This window comes from Aulonocara stuartgranti, assembly GCF_965226115.1.
Source record: "Aulonocara stuartgranti genome assembly, chromosome: 11".
Lineage (NCBI taxonomy): Eukaryota > Metazoa > Chordata > Actinopteri > Cichliformes > Cichlidae > Aulonocara > Aulonocara stuartgranti.
The window spans coordinates 22,643,370-22,656,141 of record NC_138947.1 but is presented as its reverse complement, the minus strand read 5'-3'; the positions used below and the strand labels follow the sequence as shown (position 1 = coordinate 22,656,141).

Here is a 12,772-nt window from a genome sequence, read left to right as displayed (position 1 = left end):
CATCTAAAATATGACAAAATGAGCCCAGAGTCTTTGTTTTCTTTCCATAACACTCATGAGCTCCAAAGTTAGAGTGCTCACAAACAGAGGGCATCATCTGTGTCTTGGATGGGCTTGCTTTCCTCCAATGTCAACACTGTAAAGCACAGAGATGCATATCTGAACACGGTACGCGCATACTCTGAAATACCTGCCAAGCTTGCATATCAGAGGCAAATAAAAGACAAAGATTTCCTGGCCGCGTGGACCGTGAGCTGATACAATAAATATAAGTTTGATGCTGCTGCAGCTTTTGAATAGAGTTTTGTTTATCTTGGGAAAACGTGTCCTTGACCACCAACTGACAGGCTGCGTTTGTGTGTGTGAGGGAGGCTGAGCTGAGAGGGATAGAGAAAATGCGTGCATGCTGGCCTGGGATATTATATGCATATTATACCACAGATGATAAAAAGGCTTTGCCAACATTTGACACAGTGGCTGAATTGGAGTGCAGGTCTGAACAATAAAAGTCTCTTCCTGGACCTCTGCTGCGTGCCTGTTTGGAGGTTCTGAATCTTCCTGGGCACATAAATGTCGACTATCTCATCAGGTGCCAAAGAGCACAAGAAAGACAGAAGTACAGCTCTGGTATAAATCAAATTTCTTTTATGACTCAATCAAAAGTGTCTTTCCATCATGTCTTGTATACAAAGAGTCTTTCCAAAGTGCAGAGTTGGTGTTTTTTCACTCAAAATATTTCCCATTTTATCTGAGAAGGAAAGTCCACTTGCGAAGACTTCAAATGTGGACTCATAAAACAGCCACTAGGTTTGTTCCTTTTTTTCCTTTTCATAAACCACATCCAGAAACTGTATCTGGTCTCAGTCCCACAAACTCAGGACGTTGGCGAGAGCTACGACGTGTTTCAACATCTACTGACAACCAGAATGAGATTTGGCAAATATGCAAGTCAATCAAGGAGTAAAGCATATTTAGATTCTCACTCAGTCTTCTCCCTTCCAAAGACCTCCATGCATATGTTTTGTTCTAAGTCGCTATTAAAAAGCTTCATAAATCCCTATATTTACAGATGGCACATAGCATTTCCAGATGCACCATGTCTTCCCTAACAGAACAGTTTGGGTTTCACATTAGATGCTCGAGGCAAGAATTTGTAGAAAGTGCAGAATGACCTTCTTCTCTGCATTTTTAAACTCTATGCTCACACACTTATCTAATTTGTCAGAGTAGTGGGATAGATGTACCAGGTTCTACCTCAGACAAACAGGTAGAGTACTCCAGGACTCACTTCTGAAGCAAAGTGGTAAATTTCCCTCCAGAATTAACTGTCTGCTATTTTAAACAACTTGTTTAAGAAGAAAAATATTCTCCTGCAGCACTGGTGAAAGGTTGCAGGGGGCAGAACAGACACTGAATCAGTAATTTCTGGTTGAGATAAAGTTTGAAACTCAAAGTTTAATAAAACGCCAGGAAGGGAAATGTTTTTCCATTCATTTAATAGATGCATGTTTGTACATCTCGTAGAATCGCCAGATGTGATCTCTCACTGTTTTTGGGTATATGTTGAGGAGAGAGGAAGTGATTTATAGCCCTACTGTCTGAGCCAAACTTGCTGCTGGCCTGCAAAGCTGACCCAAGACTAGATTAGCTGTCACAGGACTCCACAGTATCATCTGTTCCTGTTAGCATTACACAAAGCATGGATCCCCACACCATCTCCTCAGCATCCTCATCTAAAATTATGTTTCCTGCACAAATTATTTTAAAGGGCTAAACAAGTCTGACTTACTGTACTTCGGATATTAAAGCTAAAATAAAAGTTTTGAGGCTTCTCAATTTGCGACCAGTAAATCATTAAGTTGACCTTAAGCACCTTGGTGGATGTAAGATGAATTCTTGTTAACATGTTAACATGACCCATATGCACACAGTACCAAAAACATGACCTCCTTGGCAGAGGTTGTGATGTTAGTTTGATTACTGCTCAAAAGCGGAGGAAAAGGGAAATATAAAGTGGAAGAGAACAAGACTTCCTCAAGGACTAATTACATCTGAATATGAGGAAAAAACAAAATGTGTATTTACACTTCCTAAACTTTGTGTAGGTAGGTTTATGTGAAGGTTGGTTAATATGGTTCTGGTCAGACAATAAGGTGTTTTCTTAGCATACACAGCGCATCATGTCATAATATTTCATTGCAAAGTCCTCAGATAAATGCAGTATCATACTAATCTTAACAACAACAAAAAAACAAAACCGAAAAACAAAAACAAAAAAACATTTTCACCCACAGGAACTCCTTGATCCCCTTGTGGCCCTGTTGGCCCACCTGGTCCTGGAGCTCCTGGTGCTCCTGGTGCTCCCTGAAAAAGGTGCAGATGGAGAACAAAGATGGCTAAAAGCTGAGGGATCAAGTGGATTTTTCACACAAAATCACAGTGGAACTAATAAGAAAACAGACTTACAACTGGTCCTGGGGGTCCTCGTTGCCCCTGTGGTCCAGTATTACCTGGCAGACCCTGCATGAGTGAAATACAGTACATTTATTAAAGTCGGCTGCACTCTTTTAATTCCTGTGGGCTTCTCTGGGAACCCAAACGCTGTTGCATCTGCAGCTTCTGCTGGTGGTAACTGCACACACCAAATCAAATCTACTTTCATTTTATACAAAACACAGTTTTATTATTTTTCACTCTCTTTTACTTTTACACACCGCTCTGCATTTAATCATAAGTTATTATTCATCCCTGACTCACTTCAACACTGCGTCTTTTGTCTATCCTCACCCCCTACCGCCAACCGGTCCTGATAGATGGCCCCGCCCCTCCCTGAGCCTGATTCTGCTGGTGGTTTCTTCCTGTGAAAAGGGAGTTTTTTCTTCCCACTGTTACCAAGTGCTCACTTATAGCTGCAGGATCTTTACCTTACAAAACCTTTAGGTGATTGTTATTGTGATTTTAAATGCACCTCTACCACTTCATGCATGATACATTTATGTACTATGCGGTGATTCTTTTTCAAAAGCACAGTTTTTACATCAGAAGCACACTGAAATTGTGTAGGCCAATTTTCTGAATGCCCGCATATAATAACATGATTTTAAATGACATGATGGTGGACTTGTTTTAGGTCAAAATATAGTTGTAATTCGAATTGAACAAATTCCCTGTTATTAATACACAGTTTGGACGCTGAACACGGCATCGTAGTGGTCTGGAGAACAGCTTAACCTGAGGTTAAGCTAATCCTTTCATTCCAGTTTGGATGTACTTTGTGGTTAAACACTGAGTCCCCTTCAGTCTTAACAGACTCAGATTAACCTTTGTGAGGGGAAGCCATCCATTAATAACAACAAAGCAACATAAACATGGAGAGTATGACACAAATGAAGACTCCCCAGTGGGGCTACATCCTACTGTCACCAAAGTTAAACTGTCATCCTTTCAAATAAATATAAGCAGTTTGTGACAGCACAACAAAATCTGCACTTATTGCACAACAAGATATTCCGGAGTTTCTCTGAAATAGCTGAGCTGCTATGAGACATCTGAAAACTCTTCAGCGAGAGTTACTCTGGTGTCACACAGTAAACACTCGTCAACCCACTAATGGGACTCTGGAGAGGGTCTCAGATCCTCCCAGTAGTCATGCCTGAAAATGTCGAATCCGAAATCCTTTCAGTCTGAGCAGAAGCGAATGAGGAGCAACAAGAATTCAAATCTTTGTGAAGCAAATCTGCTGAGGTCCTGGGCAGAGGTCCGCCAGCAGTCGCACTAAATACTCACCATTTAATCACACAAAATGTTTCATTAATGCAAGTATAGTAAGGATGTATCCATCCAGCACTAATATAATGTCTAATGTACACACAAACATCATCAGTTACAGCTATAGTGCAATCCTGATTTTTCCTTTTCTGTCTCTGAGGTTCAAATAAGAAATTCAGTCTCCGGCCTTTTCTCACAGAGGTCAGGCTCATGAAAATGTATCACTGCTGTTGCATTTCAGAATCAGAGCAGCTGCAGGTTTAAGGGCTATAGTCTGAGAAACTGTGGGGAGCCTAATCTAACTGCAGCATAATATCCATCAACAGTGCACAGGCTCTGTTTTTGTAACCTCTATTAAAAAGTCTTTGTATTAATTTTAAACTTTCTATGCAAAGTCCTGCGAGGACACAGACGGGTGAGAACTGTAGCGTCGCAGTGTTGGATAATTTATAAGTCACCAGTAGATCCCAAATAATAAATGTGCGAGCCAAAGTGATGGCCCTCACAAGAATTTCATCAGGGTTTCATGAGCCTGGATCTTGGGGAAAACTTGGATCAACTTAGTTTTCTCCTGAGTTGGGAAACTTTGACAAAATAAAGATTTATAGCTTTGCTTGATCCATTTCTCTGTGATATTACGAACAAATAAAGCACCTCGGAGACAGTTGCTGTTGTTTCATCTGATCTAACTGGCAGCAGTCCACTTTTAGGCAGACTTGTGTTTGTTTTTTCTCCAAGCCAGGCTATCTTTGGCTTATATACACCTCTTAAAGACTTCTGTACTGTGTGTATGCCCATAGGAGGAGAGTGATACTGATACAGTTTTACCGTATCAGGAAAGGATCATCTTCTTTCCCTAGCTGGCATTATACACACTGGATGATACAGGCTGGTGTAAATCCCCATTTATTGCTAATCCCAAAAGTACCACACGCATTGTGAATGGCTATTAAGTTTCTCTAATTACTGCTCAATTGGTAAAAGCTTCCTTTCTATATTGCAGTTAAATGACTGTTGATATCAGAGATTGCTGTTGCATCGATAACATCTGATGAACTGATATTTAGCGCTATTCCCTCCTTCTTTGGATGCATTCAGCCTGAGAGCACTGCTGGATTTAATTCCACAGCAATTAAAGCACTGATTAGAGATATTTTCTCTATTTGCATGGAAACTGAATTCTCATTAACAATTTGCGAGTTTACACACCAGTGCACTGTGGGTTATTTTTAAAAACATAAAATTCACGGCAGATCTGTAGCATGTTGATGAAATATTAATGTGGGAGGTCAGTCATGCACAGTGGCGCAGAGGGGACGCCTCTCCAATCGAGAGCAGCTAAAATTGCTTCCTGAAAAGTAATTGAACATGATTACACTCAATAATTAGGTTGGTAAACACGGTATTCCTTGAGTGTATGATACAGTGCAGGCTGGTGATTGTGATATCCCACCAGGGCTCCAAAATTATGTTTTTCACTGTTGATTATATCTGTAATTTCCAGTTAGATTTTGTACCTCCCCGTGTCTGTTGTTTCAGATACCTCCAGCTCTGGTGCATTTCCTACCTTTGTGAATGTGCGCTCCACCCTAATGAGCTGCACCTGTGTTTAATTGCTCCCCCTCAGTGTATTCAAGCCGTTTCCATCTTCCTCTGCCAGACAGCGTTAGAGCAATGTGTCAAGTGTCCAGTAATCCCTTTATTGTGTCAATCGGCCTGTGTGTGTCTGGCTTTGTTTCTGACACTCATTCTCATTTTGTTAGCTGTGTTGGACCAGTCGCTCGCAGACTAAACCCCTCAAGTAAAAGCTGCCCTTTTGAACTTACACCTAGCATCTGTAGGTAGTGGTAGAGGAAAAAAGCTGTAGATGGAAATTATTCAATATATTGCTTCAGCTATAATCCTGAACTGTTTCATAATCTGTTTTTAGTGCAAATACGCTTAGTTAAGAAGCTTCAGAAAACTTTATATACAGTATTATGTTATGTTATTTTAGAAACCTGTCAAAAACCTTTTAAAACAAAAAAATTCCTGAATTCATGTTGTTATAGCCACATTTGAGCTGGCATACTGGAGTTCTCTGAGAAGTCAGAAATTAATCAAGCATAATATTTAGCTGCAAGTAAAGATTTTCATTTGAAATCTTAATAAAAATAATAATAATGTGCTTTATTATTTAATCTATCTGCCGTTTTGTAAAGCAGTCAATTTGAATATTCATGGATGACAACAATAATTATATTATAGCATTAAAATTATTATTTTGATTAATGAGCTTGCACATACTGATCATTACAGAAACAGAAAAAACATTCTAGTAATTAATAATGCTGTTAATTTAGGGCAACTATGACATCAGTTAGTTGAATACTGTACTTTACTAATTAGCAGGTTGAGGTGATGATGTAAAGACATTTTGAGTAAACATACGTTGGAAGCACAGCTGCTTTAGTTTCAGTGTTACTTTCTTTGCGTTGCTTTTGCTCGCTAGCTAGCTTACTCTTATGATTTATGTTAACAGCAATTTTTCAGTTTTTTCTTTTACTATGAGCCAAAATGTCAGCTGTGAAAAACCAAGCATATTCTGACTCAGTGTTTTGGATTGTAAATCTTTCCATTACAGTCAGAGTGTTGTTGGATGCAGTCTGTAGCGTAGCGTTTGAACACACAAGCCAACTCTCGATCCACATTTGTAGCAGCTCTGCAGAGCCTTTAACGTTTAAAAATATTACAATATGGTGCACACTCTAATATAAATGATGTACATTAGTCTGTCAAGCGGTATCAAACTGAGCATTAATATTTTAAAAGTATTAAAGAACTGAGTCCAGAAAAAAAAAAGAAATAGGAAAAAAAAGAACAAATCCCTGTCAGCATTAAGTTCACTGGCTTAAGTGTACTAAGACAGCTGGACTCTTTTACTAAATGCCCGCATCATTATACTGTATTTGCTGCACAGTCTGACAGATACACCTGCTGTGTTTCTCAAATCACGTTCTTTCTTACACACAAGTTAAGCGCTTAAGAGCCTTCACACAATCCAGTACTGCTACGTGAGGTGCTCTACAAGTATCTGTATGGTGCACTCATAGTGAACAAATATCACAAGAGTGACTACGCAGTGGAAAGAGGGAAAGGGAACGGGCACATCATCAGCTGATGATGCAGATGCTAGGTGCTTTTACACTGTTTAGGTGCTTACAGTACTGTGCAAAAGTCTTGAGCTACCCCTTTCTAATTTCTTTAGTTGAATCTACAAAAAACAAACAAGATGACACAGTTCAGTGGCCATAAAATATGCACCAATTTTGCACCAAAGAGATAATTCCCATAGACCTATTACCTAAAAACTGACATATAATCAGGATGGTGTGCAATGTGTCCTAAAAAACAAAAATTGAGGGAACTGGAGACGTGGTGGACAGAAGAACTGGCAAGCCTAAAAAACTATCTACAGCAGATGAACAGTATCTCGAAGTCCTTAAAAAATAAAAAATAAAAAAAAAATCTGAGGATGCATCTGGCCTTCAATTCATCCATCTACTGTTCATCAAATCCTCATCAAAATGGTCTCGATGGAAGGATGGCTGTCAAGAAGGAGAGAGGAAACAGGAAAAGGCTAAGGTATGCCAAATTACACAAGTATTGGACTGAAAATCGGTGGAAACAGGTTTTATGGACCGATGAATCTAAATTTACAATTTTTGTCTCAAGTAGTCATCATTACAGTGGGGAAAATGAACAGGCTTCATGGCTTTATGGTAGTTTCACTGTTTAATGGACAGAATATCAAACAATAATCCAGAAAAAGCACAATAAAATTATAAACTGATTTGCATATCAGTTAATAAAATAAGTATTTGATACCAAAGTAGAAACCTTTGTTGGCAAACACAGTGGTAAGACATTTCTTTTAGTTGGTTACCAGGTTTACACAGATCTCAGGAAGGATTTTGGCCTACTACTCCTCACAGAAACCCTCAAAGTCCTTTAGGTTTCTTGGCTGCTGCTTGGCAACTCAAAGCTTCAGCTCCCTCCACAGATTTTGTTTAATAGGATGGAGGTCTGGGGACTGGCTAGGCCAGTTGTTGCCTTGGTGGTATGTTTTGAGTTACTGTTATGGTGTAAGACCAATCCATGACTCATCTTCACTGTTCTAGCAAACAGAAAGAGGTTCCCATCTAAGATTTTTACAGTACATGGCCCCGTCCTTTAGCCCTTCAGTGCTGTGAGGTGGTCCTGTTCCCTTAACAGAAAAACAGCTTCAAAGCATAATGTTTCCACAATCGCTTCTACAATTGTTTCCATGACAGCTCTTTGGTCTTGTCCATTCCACACGTGTGCTTTGCAGGGAGTGCAGAATTATTAGGCAAATGAGTATTTTGTCCACATCATCCTCTTCATGCATGTTGTCTTACTCCAAGCTGTATAGGCTCGAAAGCCTACTACCAATTAAGCATATTAGGTGATGTGCATCTCTGTAATGAGAAGGGGTGTGGTCTAATGACATCAACACCCTATATCAGGTGTGCATAATTATTAGGCAACGTCCTTTCCTTTGGCAAAATGGCTCAAAAGAAGGACTTGAGCCATTTTGGCTCAGAAAAGTCAAAAATAGTGAGATATCTTGCAGAGGGATGCAGCAGTCTCAAAATTGCAAAGCTTCTGAAGCGTGATCATTGAACAATCAAGTGTTTCATTCAAAATAGTCAACAGGGTCGCAAGAAGCGTGTGGAAAAACCAAGGCGCCAAATAACTGCCCATGAACTGAGAAAAGTCAAGCGTGCAGCTGCCAAGATGCCACTTGCCACCAGTTTGGCCATATTTCAGAGCTGCAACATCACTGGAGTGCCCAAAAGCACAAGGTGTGCAATACTCAGAGACATGGCCAAGGTAAGAAAGGCTGAAAGACGACCACCACTGAACAAGACACACAAGCTGAAACGTCAAGACTGGGCCAAGAAATATCTCAAGACTGGTTTTTCTAAGGTTTTATGGACTGATGAAATGAGAGTGAGTCTTGATGGGCCAGATGGATGGGCCCGTGGCTGGATTGGTAAAGGGCAGAGAGCTCCAGTCCGACTCAGACGCCAGCAAGGTGGAGGTGGAGTACTGGTTTGGGCTGGTATCATCAAAGATGAGCTTGTGGGGCCTTTTCGGGTTGAGGATGGAGTCAAGCTGAACTCCCAGTCCTACTGCCAGTTTCTGGAAGACACCTTCTTCAAGCAGTGGTACAGGAAGAAGTCTGCATCCTTCAAGAAAAACATGATTTTCATGCAGGACAATGCTCCATCACACGCGTCCAAGTACTCCACAGCGTGGCTGGCAAGAAAGGGTATAAAAGAAGAAAAACTAATGACATGGCCTCCTTGTTCACCTGATCTGAACCCCATTGAGAACCTGTGGTCCATCATCAAATGTGAGATTTACAAGGAGGGAAAACAGTACACCTCTCTGAACAGTGTCTGGGAGGCTGTGGTTGCTGCTGCACGCAATGTTGATGGTGAACAGATCAAAACACTGACAGAATCCATGGATGGCAGGCTTTTGAGTGTCCTTGCAAAGAAAGGTGGCTATATTGGTCGCTGATTTGTTTTTGTTTTGTTTTTGAATGTCAGAGATGTATATTTGTGAATGTGAAGATGTTATATTGGTTTCACTGGTAAAAATAAATAAGTGAAATGGGTATATATTTGTTTTTTGTTAAGTTGCCTAATAATTCTGCACAGTAATAGTCACCTGCACACACAGATATCCCCCTAAAATAGCTAAAACTAAAAACAAACTAAAAACTACTTCCAAAAACATTCAGCTTTGATATTAATGAGTTTTTTGGGTTCATTGAGAACATGGTTGTTGTTCAATAATAAAATTATTCCTCAAAAATACAACTTGCCTAATAATTCTGCACTCCCTGTACATCATCTGGAAACCTCTATAAAAATTCATGTTAACACTGGTAGGCATTGCTGAAACAAAAAGATGTGAACAAAAGACATAATTGTCTTAAAATGGATTTGATGAAATGTGGGGAAAAGCATAACTAGCAGTCAGGTTCTGCAAATCAAGCACTTGGATGTCTGATCATCAGTAAGTGTGTGCAGAAAAAAAATCCAAGAGCTTCATTTCAGACTCTACAGGCCTTAGTTAGCATGTTAAATGTTAAAATTCACGATAATAATAAACTGTATTTGTTTGTGCTTTTCAAACCACTCAGGGTCACCTTTCAGTACAAAATTAACAAGAACATTATTAAAAGAGATTTCAAATCCAGGAAGAATAAGATTGTAAAACATATAAAACAAGATGCTTGTGAGTGATACTCTGATGGAAAAAGATGGGATTTGAACTGTGTCAGAGATTGTAGTGGACAAAGGTGAAGTGGTAATAAGTTCCAAAGATGAGGTGCAGCTCAGGTAAAGCTTGTCAAGCTTGTTAGACTTATACAAACTCTTTTTTTGCCTTAAATACTGTATATCCATGTACATTTGCACATTTCAATACATTTCACATTTTCCTAGCAAAAAATAAAGAATGAGGGACGGCTCAAGATTTTTTCCACAGTATTTATTGTATTCATGCGAAAGTGTAGCAAAAACATAAGGCCAAAGGCACAAATGCTTGCAGATCTTAATAAATGTTTTTGGTGAAAGTGGCATTTCTAGTAGTACACAGTGTGATGTTGCTTTGAGACAACATTACAAATCTTAAAAGTCATGTGTAGGGATGGGTACCGGTGTCCGGTGACATAAACGGTAGTAACCAGACCGAAAAGCAGCGCACATTTCGGTGCTTTATTTCGGTGCTTTTTTTTCCTGAGCTGTGATACACTTTAGATTCTAGCCAATCATTTTACGTTTCCGAGGATAGTAGGCGGGGCCAGGTACGTACGTTCTGTTAGAGCAGAGCTACAGATTAAAAATGTCCAAGGCGAAGCGGTTAAAAGTCTGGCTGTACTTCACAGCAAAATATGCAAACTCAGCAGCCTGCAACAAGTGCTTTAAGGTGATATTGTGATACTGTCAAAGGAGGTAACACCAAGAATCCGATTAAACAGCTGGCGACGCATAGCGTTTTTTTTAAAAGCCGAGAAATGCGCCGTATTTGATAGCTTGCTGCGAGACCTCACACCGTGCACGTCGGGTGGGTTGCCAGTTATCGGACCCGGAGCAACATCCCCCAAAAACCCGAAGAATAGAGTCCTGGCCCCTAGCCCTGCCAGTGTAGCAGAAATGATGAGGATGATGATGGCAGCAGCAGCCGTTCTTCTCTGCGTGAGTAGCTTAATGTTGTTCATGTGTAATTTACGTTGAGTAGGCTAACCACGTTATTACATTAATGCAGGTAAGGTGAACTAGCAAACATCATCATAGCTACATGCGGCTGTCTTCTTGTTTGATGGCAGATACTCCCTTCACCCTGGCTAAAAAGGCTAAAATGACCAAAGAAAAAGTGGGAAACAGTTAAACATGAGAGGTTTTTGGACAAAGTTTGTGTTTTTTCCATTGTTTAAGCACTGCTTCCAGCCAAGAGTGATACCATATATGCCACATAGCTGCAGAAAAGGCTAACATTGTTATCTTTTTACAAAAAAAAACAGCTGAACATGAGAGGTTTTTGGACAAAGTTTATGTTCTCCATTCTTTAAGCACCGGTTCGAGCACCGTTTAAGCACCGGCACCGTTTCAAAAGTACCGATTTGGCACCGGTATCGGATAAAACCTAAACGATACCCATCCCTAGTCATGTGCTACATAAGTAAGTACTGAGTGTAACACAACTTTAAGTCAGCATGAGTTGTACAATTTGTGGAAACTTCACTGTGAATTCAGTTTGACTCTGTAGAAAATTTCTGATAATCAAATCTGAACTTTCTCAATACTGTATTTAAATTCAGGTGGCAAAAAGATCAAGTAAAAAAAGTTTAAGTTTACAAAGATGTCACTGACTGATTTATTTAAACCAAATTATAATATAAGTTGGTTGTTTTCCTTCTAAAAGTTCATGAACTCCAAACCTCTCTGGCACTGTGAGAAGAAACTCTGGCCAACATGCAAGCATCCTCAAGGAAACCACATGACAAGCCTGAAAACTATGCAAGACGTCTTCTGACAACTACCACTGAGGGGATGAGTGCTTGGGCATGTGTGGGCCAAAAAAGAGACAGCAGATGGATGAAGTGCAAGACTTTCACCTCTCCAGGAGCCAGACACGGACAACAGGCTTCTATGACTATGTTACATATTTGGAATAAACCTCCTTTTTTCTGCTTGCTGATACATTACCCTCTGGCTATGTTTCTGTTTTGGTATTTACAGTGCAGTTGAGCATTGTAAGGCCTGATCCCGCTGTCAGCATCAACTACAGACCAGCTGGTATCACAGAGCCCTAAAAGTGCTGGATCTCATATACTGTGAATGCTGTACATGAAACCAGGGTGATGTAGCTCTGAACAACTGGGGGAAGACATGCATGGTTTTATGAAGACACATAAAACTAAACAGAGAAATGCAGCTGGACATTAAGGCGCTGTGCAAAGCTGGAAATGGACCATAAAAAACGTTCTCAATAAACACGCCTCTGTTTTCACTTTCTTTTGTATGGTATTATTTATCTAACTCATTTAACTGAATGCAAACTTTGATTTTCATATTAAAGAAACTACAAAGAAATGCCATGAATATTAATGAATCTATGTATATTTCCTCAAAACTTATTTAGTGTATTAGAGCATATTTTCGTGATGACAGCGGAGTGATTATGCAGCTGTTTTACTGTTTTATCTTTGCAGATCTCATCCATTGTGCCTTTTTTATTTAGATGTTCACTTTCAGAATTGTATTTTACACCCCATTAAATTAAAACGTCCACCCCTATGTACCTATGTACTGTATTTCAGACTGTAGTTAACCAAATGCATGCAATAGACAGTACACTACACTCTACATTTCCAACAACCAACAAATCAGGCAGCGTAACACAAACCAGCAAAGCTGAACATCAT

At 39.8% G+C, this 12,772-nt stretch overlaps 1 protein-coding gene across 1 annotated transcript in view; it reads right to left on the bottom strand.

The window, feature by feature from the left end:
- Positions 1-12,772, bottom strand: part of LOC309717592 (collagen alpha-1(XIV) chain-like) — a 157,122-nt gene that overhangs the window by 13,910 nt on the left and 130,440 nt on the right. The window contains exons 41-42 of the mRNA XM_082552272.1: positions 2,467-2,520; positions 2,293-2,364 (exon numbers count right to left, since the gene is read on the bottom strand). Of these exons, the coding sequence (XP_082408398.1) occupies positions 2,293-2,364; positions 2,467-2,520 (126 nt within the window). The remainder of the gene's footprint in view (positions 1-2,292; positions 2,365-2,466; positions 2,521-12,772) is intronic.